The sequence below is a fragment of the Procambarus clarkii genome, chromosome 89, assembly GCF_040958095.1.
Source record: "Procambarus clarkii isolate CNS0578487 chromosome 89, FALCON_Pclarkii_2.0, whole genome shotgun sequence".
In the NCBI taxonomy this organism is placed as follows: domain Eukaryota; kingdom Metazoa; phylum Arthropoda; class Malacostraca; order Decapoda; family Cambaridae; genus Procambarus; species Procambarus clarkii.
Window position 1 is genome coordinate 8,597,583 of NC_091238.1, and position 16,010 is coordinate 8,613,592.

Consider the following 16,010-nt stretch of genomic DNA (forward strand, 5'->3'; position numbering starts at 1 on the left):
GTGCCGAGTTTATTGTGACATTCCCCTTGTGTGTATAAAATCAAGTGTTCACAAATTTTGTTTGATCTTTGTAAAATGATAAATTCCCCTTCCTGAACACGTACATGTAAAAAAAAAACTAAAAAATTTCACTTACCTTGGCTATGGGGATGTGGAGAAGAGGGCTTCATTGGCTGGTCGCCCGTATGTGAAGCTCCCGGAGGAGGTCGCATGCACCATTCAAGCTCCGCGAGTTGCCACAAATATATTTTAAATTATTTGTTCTATGTACTTCCAGTGCAGTTTTATTTGTTTTTTTTATTGTATTTGATGCATTTTTGTGTTCTTTGCAATATGTATACAGTAGAATGTTCATAATGTTCCATGGAACTGTGATACATGTGTCAGTAATGTTTCCACAATAAATATTTATTGTCACAATATTACTTGTTCAAAATTCACTAAAATTACAATATGTACAGTTTCACACACTATTTACACAGTAACACTCGGTATTACTCAGTGCTTTGGAAGTGAGTAATAATCAACGAAGTAGTCCATGGTACACAGTGCAACTTCGCTCTCATTGCACCAGGTACAGATAGAGTTTCGCTTTCCTGTTTCTTTGTTTTGTGCTAGCAAATAACGGACTCATATACATCCTTAGCTTTAGTACCTGTAGGTGGTATGTAGCCAAGCTTGTAAAGTATAAGGTAGTCTTGAAAAGATTGTAGGAAAAGATCAATTTGTAAGGTAGTCTTGAAAAGATTGCTTTGTAAGGTCCCTCACTGGAAGAGATTCAGCCAACCAGGAAGAGATTCAGTCATTCTGGAAGACATTCAGCTATTCTTGAAAATATCTATGGAAAACACCACCATGGAAGCTGTACTAACACTGTTCATCTAAGCTACTTTCATCAGATGCATCATCACTGAACCCAAAAAATAATTCTTTCATGTATCGTCTATAAAAATTGAAGATGGCAAAAATGATGCTCAGAGCCACAGACATTTGCATCCAATTTTTGTGTTAGGTCCTTATTACACCTAGCTTGATCAATTTCATGACCTTTAAGTTCTTCAAACAATAAGGTCTGAATTTCATTGACAGAGAGCGATCTTTCAACGCCATGTCAGAGAGATGTTTGGGAGCCAGAGGCACGTGTGATGTTTTTCCATGGTTGCTTACTCAGTACTAACCCAGTCAGCAACCCTAGGACATTCTGGGATTTTTTTCCAAGATGGCTGCCTCTCACTGAACGTCCCAAGAGTCCATTTTGTACACAACCTACTGCGCATGCGTTTTGAATGAGTACGAAACATTCAAAGGGTGTTTTTTCGGTTGGCGCAGTTTCCCACCGAACGAGATTTCTCAGTTGGCGTAGCACATTTATTTAAAAAATAATAAGCAACAAATGAAGGTCCATGACTTCTGGATAATTCAAATTTCCATGCACAGTATTCTAAACTGGGTAGAGCCTTGTATACTGTACAGTGATTTGACAAATTTGTCAGGCACTTAATCATATGAAATGTATCCAGTTGATGTAGTTGTTCTTATAGAAAATAGAGATATTTGTAGAATAATTTAAAGTTTTAGTGATAAAATGGCCAAAATTCACTGACACCATTGATCACCAAAGTATCACCTGCATACTTCTGTATACTCGACCAAATATATATATTCTCTTAGTGTCTGTGTTTATTGTCACCATACTTTACGTAACAATAGAAACGTTACATCACAAATTGTACTGGAACTAGTTAAGAGAGTTTGTCAAAAACAAATCATGGAAAGGACTCTGTCTAATTATTATGAATTAAAGTGATACCACTGAGAATATTTTGCTGAAGTGTGATACTTCTGAGGATGTTTGGCTGCAGTGTGATGCTAAGGATGTTTTGCTGAAGTGTGATACTTCTGAGGATGTTTGGCTGCAGTGTGATGCTAAGGATGTTTTGCTGAAGTGTGATACTTCTGAGGATGTTTGGCTGCAGTGTGATGCTAAGGATGTTTGGCTGAAGTGTGATACTACTGAGGATGTTTTGCTGCAGTGTGATACCTCTGAGAATGTTTGGCTGCAGTGTGATGCTAAGGATGTTTTGCTGAAGTGTGATACTTCTGAGGATGTTTGGCTGCAGTGTGATACTACTGAGGATGTTTGGCTGCAGTGTGATGCTAAGGATGTTTGGCTGCAGTGTGATACTACTGAGAATGTTTGGCTGCAGTGTGATGCTAAGGATGTTTGGCTGAAGTGTGATACTACTGAGGATGTTTTGCTGAAGTGTGATACCTCTGAGGATATTTTGCTGAAGCAATTACCTAAGTGTAGTTATAGGATGAAAGCTATGCTCGTGGTGTCCCGTCTTCCCAGCACTCTTTGTCATATAACGCTTTGAAATTACTGATGGTTTTGGCCTCCACCACTTTCTCACCTAACTTGTTCCAACCGTCTACCACTCTGTTTACAAAAGTGAATTTTCTTATATTTCTCCGGCAGCTTTGTTTCGTTAACTTAAATCTACGACCTCTTGTTCTTGAAGTTCCAGGTCTCGGGAATTCTTCCCTATCAATTTTATCGATTCCTGCTACTATTTTGTACATAGTGATCATATCTCCTCTTTTTCTTTTATCTTCTAGTTTTTGCATATTTAATGCCTCTAACCTCTCCTCGTAGCTCTTGTCCTTCAGTTCTGGGAGCCACTTAGTGGCAGGTTTTTGCACCTTTTCCAGTTTGTTGATGTGCTTCTTGAGACATGGGCACCATATAACCGCTGCATGTTCTTGCTTTGGTCTAGCTTAAGTCATGAACAATTTCTTTAGTATTTCTCCATCCATGTATTTAAAAGCAATTCTGAAGTTAGAAAGTGTAGCATAGGCTCCTTGCACAATGTTCTTAATTTAGTCCTCGGGTGATAGTTTTCTGTCTAGCACCACCCCTATATCTCTTTCTTTATCAGACTTCTCTAAATATTTCTCACATAATTTATAGATTGTGTGGGGTCTATGGTCTCCTATTCCACATTCATAACATGGCATTTATTCACATTAAATTCCATTTGCCAAATGGTGCTCCATATACTTATTCTATCCAGGTCTTCTTGAAGGGCATGAAAATCATCTAAGTTTCTTATCTTCCCTATTATCATAGCATCATCAGCAAACATGTTCATATAATTCTGTATTCCATCTGGTAGATCGTTTATGTAGACAATGAACATTACCGGTGCAAAAACTGAACCCTGTGGTATTCCACTTGTGACATTCCACCAATCCGATACATTGCCTCTGATTATGGCCCTCATTTTTCTATCAGTTAGGAAATTTTTCATCCATGTTAGAAGCTTACCTGTCACCCCTCCAGTATGTTCCAGTTTCCAGAACAACCTCTTATGTGGAACTCAGTCAAAAGCCTTTTTTAGATCCAGATAGATGCAGTCAACCCAACCATCTCTTTCCTGTAAAATCTCCGTGGTTCGATCCTAGAAACTGAGTAAATTCGTTACACAGGATCTTCCAGATCGAAAACCATACTGTCTGTCTGATATTATGTCGTTTTCCTCCAGGTGTTCTACCCATTTAGTTTTAATTATTTTTTGCAATATTTTGACTATTACACTTGTCAGTGATACAGGTCTATAATGAGGGGGTCTTCCCTGCTGCCACTTTTGTAGATTGGAACTATGTTAGCCTTTTTCCACACATCAGCTACAACTCCTGTACACAGGGATGCCTGAAAAATCAGTTGAAGTGGAATGCTGAGCTCAGATGCACATTCTCTCAGAACCCATAGTGAAACTCCATCTGGATCAACTGCTTTGTTCTTACTTAGCTCCTTGAGCATTTTTTCCACTTTGTCTCTAGACACCTCTATGTGTTCTATGTTGTTTTCTGGAATTCTTATTGTGTCTGGTTCCCTGAAGATTTCATTTTGTACAAACACACTTTGGAACTTTTTGTTTAATGTTTCATGCATTTCCTTTTTATTTTCTGAGAATCTATTTTCCATTTTCAACCTCTGAATATTATCCTTTACCTGCAATTTGTTGTTTATGAATTTATAGAATAGACCTGGTTCTGTTTTGCATTTGTCCACAATCCCTTTTTCAAAATTTCTTTCTGCCTCTCTCCTCACTGCTGTGTAATTGATCCATTTATGTGTCTTTTGGTCTCTGGCCCTCTCACAATTTCTGATGAACCAATCCTGTTTCCTAGTTCTGCATCTCTGCTTTGGTATAAATTTTGTTGTGCCTTTATCATATATTTCACAAAACTTGACATAAATCTCATTTACTTCATGTCCTAACAGCAAGTCTTTCCAGTCAAATTCCTTAAAGAAGTCTGAGTACCCAATAATGACCTCTCCTGAAATCAGGCTTTTCAACTGCTTCAATCTTATTTTCTTCCAGATTATAATGCATTGCATACCTTATTCCCAAAAAGACATGGTCACTTTTACCTAAGGGAAGGAGGTACTGAATGTCAAATATCCCTTCATCTTTCCTGGTAAATATCAAATCCAGCATGGAGGGAACATTCTCTTCCCTCATCCTCATAGCTTGTTTAACATGTTGAAACATGAATGTTTCCAGGATGAGGTTTACGAATTTACAAGTCCAAAAATCCTCTGTACTAGCTTCATATGCCTCCCAGTCTATGGATTTCAAGTTGAAATCACCGACTACCAACAGTCGTGATCCATCTTTATCAGCTCTCGCTATAATCTCTCTCATTATTGTTATAATCCCCTCACATTTATTATCCAGTTCCTCCTTTGACCATGTGTTGCATGGCGGTGTACTATATGCATTTATGATCGTTAGTTTATCATCCTGATTGCAGATCTCTAGTGCTATTACGTCAACTTCTCGTGGATTGGCAATCATTATTCATTTACCGTTATGTGTTCTTTCACCAACACAGCAACGCCACCGCCTTTCCTAATTTTTCTGTCCCGTCTCCAGACTAAGTAGCCCCTTGGGAATATGACCTCATTTAAAATACATGTATCATCATCTATTTGATATGAATATGAAGTGTGATACTACTGAGGATGTTTCGCTGAAGTGTGATACCAATGAGAATATTTTGCTGAAGTTTGATACTAGTGAGGAAGTTTTGCTGAAGTGTGATACTACTAAGGATGTTTTGTTGAAGTGTGATACTACTGAGGATGTTTGGCTGAAGTGTGATATTACTGAGAATGTTTTGCTGAAGTGTGATACTACTAAGGATGTTTTGTTGAAGTGTGATACTACTGAGGATGTTTGGCTGAAGTGTGATATTACTGAGGATGTTTTGCTGAAGTGTGATACTACTAAGGATGTTTTGCTGAAGTGTGATGGTGCTGAGTCTGTGTGATGGTGGTTAGTGTGGAAATATCTATAGATTTGTTAATAGCATTGCTCTTCCATTTATTTCTGGGTAGGGGTTCCTCTTGCTGTCAAAATGGTAATTGCTTAATGGTTTTGATGATGATGATGATGATTGATAACTTTTGTTTGATTTTCTATAGTATCTTGTGAATTTTTTGACAGGTTTTGAAAAACACAGCTAGCCAGTACCAGCGGAAACGTAAGGCCTGCCTGGAGCCCTGCATTCGTGTTTTTGTGATTCAGTTGAAACTATTACTGGTAAGTGTGTTTAAAGCAAAATAAACATTAAGTAGTTTACAACATTAAAATAAGCATGGAGAATGTGCTGCCTTGGTACTGTTAGCAATGCTTGAATGTGTTTCATGGAGAAGGTTCCTTGTTTGAGTACAATAACTGTGCTTTATTTACCCCATCCCTTTCATGTGAGGTGAGTTAATGGTAACTCAATATCCAGCTTCCCAAGTTGTGTGCTACATTAAATTTATCAACTATATGCTGGACAAGACTCAGACTTCCTGGCAGAAATTTGTAATGTGTCAATCTGGAAATGTTTTTGGGCAGAGCCCCTAGGGCTCCCCAGAGCTATCCAGACTGATAAGAATATCCCTAACTTTGGCATCAGTCAATGTGGGTGGAGTTCTATGCCTACCGGGGACCACGAGCCAGAACCTGGCCCCCCCTCAGAGAGGCACGAGGAGCAATGGCCTATAGAAATGCACGTGTGATTTTGGAGCATTTTATATCTACCATCGACCGGGACAGGTTCGCAGAAAGGTAAGCACCCCAAAACAAACCCCTATTCTGGTTAAAACGACGAAAATAGATAAACTAGTGGACAGAACTCCCCAATTGAAACCGAGCATGACGTCACACAAGCCACGCCGCATGTCTATGCAGCTTCCCCCCTCCCTGGGAGGGGGAAGGGGAAGCCCCAGGCCCCCGCGCCGGCAATCCACCCTGCAATTCTTCGGCTGATGGGATATGGCAAGGTCATGTGGCTCCAGCTTCAGACTCTTTGCTGTGCTGTTCTCTGTTTCAGTACTGCTCTTACGGTAGTGTGCGAGCTGGAAGTAACAGTCACAGGTAATCGGGGGTGCTTGTGCTTAGGATCACCTTCCCTGAGTGCCCTGTAAGTAGCAGAGTAAGTAGTAAGCAGTAGTAAGTAGTAAGTAAGTAGCAGAGCAGTAGTAAGTAACCCCAAACCCCAGGGCAGTGCCCTGCCCTGGGGTTTGGGGTTTACTTCCACAAGTCACCTTGGGTCTACCTCTGTTGGTCTTTTGCTGTTTGGCGATTGACCTCCCCGAATGTGTTGGGGGGTTTCCTCCAAGCTTTCTTTCTAATGGCTTTCCTTCCTTTTTGTTCCGGCCATTCTATGGGATGTTGGCGCGGTTCAGCTTCATGTGCAGGTTCCTTCGCTGGCGGCTGCACTTGTAATTACCTAAGTGTAATTACCTAAGTGTAGTTACAGGATGAGAGCTACGCTCGTGGTGTCCCGTCTTCCCAGCACTCTTTGTCATATAACGCTTTGAAACTACTGACGATCTTGGCCTCCACCACCTTCTCACCTAACTTGTTCCAACCGTCTACCACTCTATTTGCGAAAGTGAATTTTCTTATATTTCTTCGGCATCTGTGTTTAGCTAGTTTATATCTATGACCTCTTGTTCTTAAAGTTCCAGGTCTCAGGAAATCTTCCCTATCAATTTTATCAATTCCTGTTATTATTTTGTATGTAGTGATCATATCACCTCTTTTTCTTCTGTCTTCCAGTTTTGGCATATTTAATGCCTCTAAGCTCTCTTCGTAGCTCTTGCCCTTCAGTTCTGGAAGCCACTTAGTAGCATGTCTTTGCACCTTTTCCAGTTTGTTGATGTGCTTCTTAAGATATGGGCACCACACAACCGCTGCATATTCTAGCTTTTGGCTGAGGACTTGTGCGCACATGGCCTACGTGCACGCTAGTGCACGTAGGCCGTGCCACGTGGCTTCAGTCTTGCATTTTTTTCCATCCTGGAGCTGTCTTCGGATTGGCTTGAGGAGGCTGTGGAGGTGCTTGGGGCCATTCCTAGTTCTGGCGCCTTGGTCTCGGCTTCTCGTGCGATGCCTGCGCTTTTGAAGCTGTTTGCGCCGATCCTGTGGGATGCGCTGTCGAGGTTTTTCACTGTGCGTCTCGCGTGTCAACAGGTGGTTCTCGCTTTCTTCTTGAAATCCATTTGGGCCCTGGCTATTAGGTTGGCTTCACCCTTTTGTCCTTTGTTGTTTGCCGCCTCTGTGGTTGAGCAGAATATATGGGTGGCTTCTTCCAGCTGCCGCCCGATGTCTGACTTGTTGGTTCTCCGGGGTTCTGGGTGGGTTCTTCCTGGACGGGTCATGCCAGGGCTCGCAATTCCACTCGTCAGGGTAGGACACGGGTGTCAGTTTCGGAGTCGGTGCTGCCTTCGGTCCCGGGTGCGCCTGGTCGGCGCGGTGATTGCTCTATGAGCAGTTGGGTAAGGGACATCAACCCTTTCGTGGTTCGCCCCATTGAGGGGCAATGGAGGGGGGGAGGCTTGCTCTGTTCGCTCACGCCTGGTCTCACAATTCGTGGGCTTTTCAGGTTGTTTCGCGTGGCCTGTGGTGGCGTTGAGTGGCTCCTCTTCCTTCGGGGGGGGGGGGGGGGATCAAGGCTGGCATTGCAGGCCTCTTCTTCTGCACTCTGTCAGGTCGTGCTTGGACGTGGTTGAAATGACGACATCTCTCAGGTGGGTTTCTCGCCTGTTTCCAGTTCTGAAACGGGTTTGTGCGGACCTGCAGTTCATTCTGGACTTGTCCCATCTGAACCCCTGGGTTTCTTGCCCATCCTTTCGGATGACCACTCTGTCCCAGGTCCGGCGTCTGGTTCAACCCCCAGGGAGCCTTACATCAGCTGCTGCCTCGCCGGCTTCCTTTTCGGGTTTTTCTGGGTTCAGTGCCTTGGCGTTTACCTGAGCCCTCGCTCGATGTGTTCACGGACACATTGTCTCTCGGCTTGGGCTTTGTGACCAGTGCTCACCAGGCCGGCCAGGGGCGATAGGGTCTGTCTTTCCGTCGGGCCCACAGCACGGTGCAGGAGTTCGAGGCGGTGTGGTTTGTGCTTTAGAGTGTTCGGGCTGCCCGCGGATCGACGATCTGGCTCCATTCGAACTGCTCCCCAGTGGTTCATTGCCTGAACCTTGGGGATTTGATGCAGTCCTTGGCTCTTTGGGGCTGGTCGCTTCGGGTGACTAGTCTGCTGAGTTCTCAAGGTTTATCTTTCCTGGCCGTTCACGTCCAGGGGTTGTCCAATGTCCTGGTGGATGGCCTGTCCCGGTACATTCCCCTATCCACAGAATGGACGGTCGATGCCAACTCTTTCAGTTGGCTCTGCTCGATGTTCGGGCAGCCGGAGGTGGACCTTATCGCGTCTGCATGGTCGAGGCGTCTCCCAGTATACGTGGCGTCCTTCTCCCGCCTGCATGACCGTCGGGGTAGACCCCTTCAGGCAGGACTGGTCGAGGTGGGGGTTCCTATACCTCTTTCCCCCGGTTCAGCTGTTGCTCCAAGTCCTAGCTCGCTTGGAGACTACCAGGAGTGAGTGGTCCTCTTGGCCCCGTGGTGGCCGGCCCAGCCATGGTTTTAGGCGCTGCTTGCCCAGTGTCCGAACCCGGAGGTTTTTTCTGTGGCTCCGCCTCTTTCAACAGATCGGACCAGTCCAATATGAGACTGGTTCGCTGTTCTCCTTGAGTCTTCACGTTTGGTATTTTTGTCTCGGATTTATCACAATCAGGTGGCTTCATTGATGGTTCCCACCTGCGGGCATCGTCTTGTCAGCAGTATGAAGTTTCCTGGCGGTCCTTCCATTTCTTTTTGACTCTTCGTCGTTGTACTTCGCTTTCGGTTTGGGTTGTGTTGTCCTTTCCCTCGTGGTTTTCCAAGACTGTCATCTTATGCCGAATACTGTCGCCTCGTATCGTGCAGCGCTAGCTGAGCCATTGCATGCTTGCTTTCAGTATAGACGCTACTTCTGCGCAATTTCGCAAGCTGTCTCGTGCTTTGTCTAAGGCTCTTTTATGGTTGGCATTAGTCTCTGGTGGGTCAGGTTGCGGAGCTTCATGCTCTTCTCCGCCACAGGGGTTTCTGTTCCTTTGGTCGTGGTGATAGGTTTGTTCATTTGTAGCTGTCTCCTTCCTTTCTGGTGAAGAATGAGACTGCTGTTTTCCTGAGGGGTCCTTGGGTTACTGATGCTTGGTTGGTTAGGCTGGAAGTGCATCATGTGTTGTGTCCGGTTGCGGCCCTTCGCCGTTATTTGCACGACACAGCTTCTGTGTCTGGGGACACGCTTTGAGTTAATCCGGTTTCCCTTCTTCCCTGTTCGTGGGTACGGATCTATCCACAGGGTTATTAAGTCTAGCCAGCCTGCGGTCTATCCCCGTGCCCATGACATTCGTAAGTTTGTTGCTCTTGTTGCTGTCTTTGGTAACATATCCTGGGCTGACATTTGGGTACGGGGTTTTTGGCGGTCGAACAAGGTCCTGGCTGCATGCTACCTCATTAACGTTCCTAGGCCTAGTCGGGCCTGTGTCACTTTGAGTCGGTGGATGGAACCTGTCTTGTCTTTGAGTTAAGATGTGAGCACCGACCGCCTCCCTGGTAGGTCCCCTTTCTTTTTCGTCTTTGGTGAAGTAGTTCCGGGGAGCTTTTGGGGCTCCCCCCATCCCCAGAAAACCAGCTTTGATTGTAATGAAACTCCATTTTCTGGGTGAGTCCCGAAGGCTGTCCGGCAACCCTCCCTCCCTCCCTGTTGGTGTTTTTTTTATGTATTTGATATCCAGCCTCTGAACTGGGGTGTGGATCGCTAGCATGGGGTTCTGTGGCTTCACCCTTCTTCCTTCCGGGGAGCTGCGCAGACATGCGGCGCGGCTCGTGTGACGTCATGCTCATTTGCTCATTTTCAATTGGGGAGTTCTGTCCACTCGTATGTCTATTTTCGTCATTTTAACAAGAATAGGGGTTTGTTTTGGGGCGCTTACTTTTCTGGGTGCCGGTCTCGATCGATGGCAGATATAGAATGCTCCAAAATCACATGTGCATTTCTTTAGGCCATTACTCCTCGTACCTCTCTGAGGGGGCCAAGTTCTGGCTTGTTGTCCCCAGTAGGCCTAGAACTCCATCCACATTGACTGATGCCAAAGTTAGGGATATCCTTGTCTGCCTGGATAGCTCCGGGGAGCCTCCAGGACTCACTCAGAAAATTGTTTCATTTCATTCAAAGCTGTTTTTTTTACTGTGTTTTTGTTGTCCTTGGCCTCTGGTAGGCGGGTTGGGAGCTTCATGCTCTTCTCCAGCCCCAGGGGTTTTGTTTCTTTGGTCCTGGTGGTCATTTTGTTCGATTGCAGCTGTCTCCTTCTTTTCTGGCGAAGAATGAGATGATGGGCTTCTGGAGGGGTCCTTTAATGGTGGATGCTTGGTTGATTAGTCCAGGGGTGCATCACGTTCTGTGTCTGGTAGCTGCTTTACATCACTACCTGGAGGCCATTGGCTCTGTGTCAATAGATGCTCTTTGGATTGATCCAGTTTCCCTGAATCCCTGTTCCAGGGCTTGTCTTTTTCAGGTTGTCCACAGTGTCATTAACTCTAGCAAGCCTGCGGTCTACCCTTGTGCCCATGATGTACGAAAGTATACCGCTCTTTTGGCTGTTTTGGGGAATATGTCTTGGGTCGATATTTGGGCGCAGGGGTTTTGGAGGTCGAACAGGGTCCTGGCCGCCAGGTATCTCGTGAATATCCCGGTTTCTTTGTGGCCGTCTGTCTCTTCCTCAGTTTGAGACCTGTGGGGTGCCGCCTTCCTGATATGTCTTCTCCTGTGGGTAGTTAGCTTCAGGGAGTGGACTGGGTTCCCCCTCCAGAAAACTAGCATTGAATGTCATGAAACTCCTGGTTCTGGATGAGCCCCTGAGGCTCCCTGACACCCCTTCCTCCCTTCGGTCGGTGGCTTTCATCATTCAAGAACTGGGGTGGTGGGCTGCCAGCTCACCCGGGGTAGCTCCCTTAGCACTAATGGTGGGGGCTAGTTGGATGACGCTAATGGTAGGGGCTAGTTGGATGACATTTTGCTTGTTTTTTTTCTTTATGGGGGAGATATTTTGCTCTTTTTGGAACGTAGCTTGCAGAGTGTAACCAGACAGTGGTCTGTTTTGATTTGCCTACCTTTCTTGGTCCTTCTCCGGTTGATGGCAGTTATGACATACTTTAAATGTAAAGTGGTCATAGGGCCTAAAGAGCCTACAAATTTGGCTTTTGGGCTTTAGAGTTTGATGTGGGCCTTTGGATTCCCTTTGACTCCAAATTGTTCTTTGTCCCTTCTGATGAGGGCCTGTTGTTGCAGGGAAGGAGTTCTTGTATCATCACTTCCTGTATGAATTTGATTTGAGTGCAGCTCCCAGGATTAATTTTCACATGCCATTAGGCCTACCAGGACCATCCTTCTGGAGGTTTCATCTTCTCAAGTCACTCCGTTGGTGACTTGGATGGATCTTTTTTTTAAGTATCTCTTGCAAAACCTGGAGTTCTCCATGATGGACCCTGCTGCTTTAGAGTTTGGGTCTTCTCCATATGGGATGCACCAGAGTCTTCCTGACTAGTGAACAATCCTCTGTTCTCCTTAGGGACTTTGTGTGGTTTTTGCCATTCGCACATGCTCGAGTAGCATGAGGTTTCAACTGTGTTTCAGGTGTTTTTATGTGGCCCTTTGTGTGAGCCATTCATTGACTGCCTGTTTGCTCCTGCTCTTTTCCAGGATATGGACTTGTTTTAGCTCTATGCCCATGTGCCTTTGTTGTCAGCGGCACTCATGGCAGAGGATCTTCATGCCCACTCACACTTGGCTTTTTAAGGGCATGGCTTTTTAAGGCGTGTATGGACACGAGCTTGTTGCTACTCATAAAGGGTATGAGTATTGACACCCATTTTTACTAAAGAGAAATAGAAATATAGAGTCTGCCCAACAATCCCTACAATAGTTCTTATAGAACTTATTCAACCACATGTATCCGGACAGAATCATACATTTTTCACCCTGTTAGGGGAAAAAACGAAGTTATGGCATTTAAAACAGGACTCAAAAAAAGGTATTTAATTTATGAAGGTTTATTTCTGTCTTAAAAAATCCAGCATTGAATATAATGAAATGCCGTTTCTGGGAGAGCCCCGGAGGCTCCCTGAAGCTATCAAACTGACGTGTGTCATATTAGGTTGGTGCCATCAGTCCTAGGAGTTTGAGTGCCTACCGAGGTCCACGTGCCATAACCTGGCTTCTCTCAGAGAGGCACAGGGAGCAATAGTTATATGAACTCTCTACATGTAAAGTTTGTCATGTCTGCCATCGACTGGGAAAAGTACCCGCAAAAGCAGGTGAACCAATACAAACCTCTAACTGGTGAAAATTGCAACTACAGTATGTCCAAATAGAACCAAAGAACTCCTCCCCCCCAGTAGAAAACAATGAAACAAGAAACACTTCATCCAACTAGTACGTCCGCTTGTTTTTGCCTTACCCTTTCCCAACGGGGGAAGGGAGTAAGGTTCAGGTGAGCAAGCTGCACAACCCCCCCAGTTCGGAGAATGATGAAAAACTGTCGACTGGAGGGAGGGAGGGTGTCAGGGAGCCTCCAGGGCGCATTCAGAAAATGGCGTTCCATTACATTCATGCTGGTTTTCTGAGGGAAGCCTCTGTCAACTGTCAGCTCCCTGAAGCTATCTACCCACAGATAAGTAAAATCAGGGACTTACCAAGGAGGTGGTAGCACTGCATGTCTCACAATGAAGATAAGACAACTGGCCACCACGTACATCCCAAGGCAACACAAGGCCGCAGAGGGCCCGGGATGTTAACAAGATATCTGGTGGCTAGGACCCTGTTTGATTTCCAAAACCTCTGCCCCCGAATATTGACTCAAGACATATTACCAAAGTCTCCAGCCAGAGCTGCATACTTTTTCATATCATGGGCACGAGTGAAGACTGCAGGCTGGTTAGACTTGATAACCCTGCGGACAACTTGAGAGACATGAGCCCTGGAACAGGGAACTAGGGAAACCGGATCCACTCAAAGCGCGTCAACTGTCGCTGAACCAGTAGTGCACAGGTAACGACATAAAGCCACAACCGGACACAAAACATGATGCATCCCTGGCCTAACCAACCAAGAGTCAACAACCCTAGGACCCCTCCGGAAACCAGCCATCTCATTCTTCGCCAAAAAAGGAGAAGGCTGCAAATGAACAAAACGACCCCCAGCGGTAGTGACATCTAACCTGAATGCAAGCTGTAGCGGCTCCACCAACGCTACACAATAAGAAATGACAGTATTTGGCATAAGATGCCGATCCTGAAAGAGCCAAGAAAGAAAAGACAGAACAACTGGAACCTGCACAGACAAAAGCCTACAAAGGGAAAGGAAGTGGCGGAAAGACCAGCAGGAGACTTCATACTGTCGCTGAGAGGCACAGGCGGGACAACATCAACGAATCCACCTGATCACCATACAAATGGTGATACAGCCGAGAAAAAAAAACAGATGTGAAGTGTCGAAGAGTAAGTCAAACCAGCGAGGTACCTCACTGGCCCGACCTGCTGAAAGAGGCAGAGCCTCGGAAAAACCCTCGGGTTCGGACACCATGCAAGCAGCGTCTGAAACCAAGGATGAACAACTCTCCGGCCACCAGGATAACAACTCTCTTCTCCGATAACATTTGAGCCATGCCACAACCCAAAGCAACAGCTGGACCGGGGAATGAAGGTACAGGAACCCCAATCTTGACCAGTCCTGCTGGAAAGCGTCCACAGCAAAAGCCTCGCAGTTAGGGAATGGCGCCATGTATATGGGAAGGCACCTGGACCAAGCCGACATGAAGAGGTCCACCTCCGGATGCCCAAACGTCCAACAAAGCCACAGAAAGGAGGCAGCGTCAACCATCCACCTCGTAGAAAGAGGAATGAAGTGAGACTGGCCATCCATTAGGACATGAACAGTGCGGAGAGCTAAACCCTGAGAACTCGGCAGAAGAGCTACCCAAAGCGACCAGTCCCAAAGAGCCACGGACCGCAGAGACCCTTTCCGGTTGAGACAATGAACCACAGGAGAGCAGTCCGAATGGAACCGAAATGCCGAGCCCCGAGGTAGCCGAATCCGTTGCAATGCCTGCCACACAGCTGCAAACTCCTGCACCGTGCTGTGAGCCCAACGGAAGGACAGATCCCAACACCCATCGCCAGCCTGGTGAGCACTGGTCACAAAACCACAGCCAAGTGAAGAGGCATCCATGAACACATCGAGGGAGGGAAGGGGAAGGTGCCAAGGCACTGGACCCCGAAAAACCCGAAGAGGAAGCCGGAAGTGCTGTAATAGACACAAGGACCCCGGAGGTTAAACCCAACGATAGCAAAAGCGGCAAAAGGGGCTACCCTAAAGGTACCAGAACAGCCTCTGAAATCAGACCCTGCCCAGTGGAAAAATCAGCAAGGCAAAGTTCAGGCTCCCGCACAGCTGCTCGAGCAACTGCCTGAGTAACCCGGCGGGTCCCCCTCAAAAACAGCAGACGACGACACTGCAGCCAAAGCAAAGCCACAGGAAGAAGAGAAATTGAAGCAGTCTGAGAATCCCACATGAGGCCCAGCCAAAGACTGAACCCAAGGTGGAACTAGAGGGGACTTCCTCCAATTCACCAGGAAACTAAACCCAGCAAGCTGGGAAAGAACCATGTCCGTGGCGATCAGACATGCAGACCGGCTGGGAGCCCAAACCAACTAGTCGTCGAGGTAAGCCAGGACCCGGACCCCTAGCAGACAAAGACAGGCCACGTTGACCCGGGTTAACCGTGTGAACACGCGAAGTGCCAGATTCAAACCGAACGGAAGGCAAAGAAAACAGTAAGCCTGATGCCCGTCCACGAAACCTAACCAATCCCTAAACAACGGATGAATAGGAATGTGTCAATATGCATCTTTCAGGTCCAGGAATATCATCCAAGCTCCCAGCTTGAGAAGAAGCCGAACCTGGGACAAAGTAGACATCTGAAAGGAGGTGCAAGGAATCCAACAGTTCAGATGGCTCAAGTCCAGAATGAACCACAGATCCGCACAGTCCCGTTTTGGAACTGGAAACGAGAAGGAAATACATATGAGGGATGAAGTTGTTTCTACCACGCCCAAGCAAACTCACTCCTAGATGACCACCAGCAGTTGAATTAAAAGGGAGTTTTTATACATATTCTAAATATAATAAAACCAAAAATGTTGTGTAGCTGGATTATTAATGAAAGTTCTTTTTATAAGATATTTAGAATACCTAAAATCACAGGTAATCATAATGATATTTAATGTCAAATGTTATACTTACAGGGGGATGATAGAATGAACTCTGTTGACCCACAGTTAGGCAGTGGATACCCTGGTCAAGTTTATGGAAGCTATCAGGATCACAGAGTTCCTTTCCCACGGACATCGGGTGCTAGATTCTCCAGTGCAGGTAGGCAGTAAAGTTGAGCATGTCAGGCTAATTCTGTCGACACAAATTTTCAAAATTGTTATTGCTTGCTTGATGCACGTGACTATGAATGATCATAGTAAGTGAATGGGAGAATGCTTAAAGAAATTGCCTGT

At 45.7% G+C, this 16,010-nt stretch overlaps 1 protein-coding gene across 6 annotated transcripts in view; it reads left to right on the forward strand.

Annotated features, from left to right (window-relative positions):
• Window positions 1-16,010, forward strand: part of Wdr59 (WD repeat domain 59) — a 241,877-nt gene that overhangs the window by 114,424 nt on the left and 111,443 nt on the right. For all 6 annotated transcript variants that reach the window (XM_045767261.2, XM_045767260.2, XM_045767262.2 and 3 more), the window contains 2 exons: window positions 5,517-5,612; window positions 15,750-15,876. In XM_045767261.2, coding sequence (XP_045623217.1) covers window positions 5,517-5,612; window positions 15,750-15,876 — 223 coding nt within the window. The remainder of the gene's footprint in view (window positions 1-5,516; window positions 5,613-15,749; window positions 15,877-16,010) is intronic.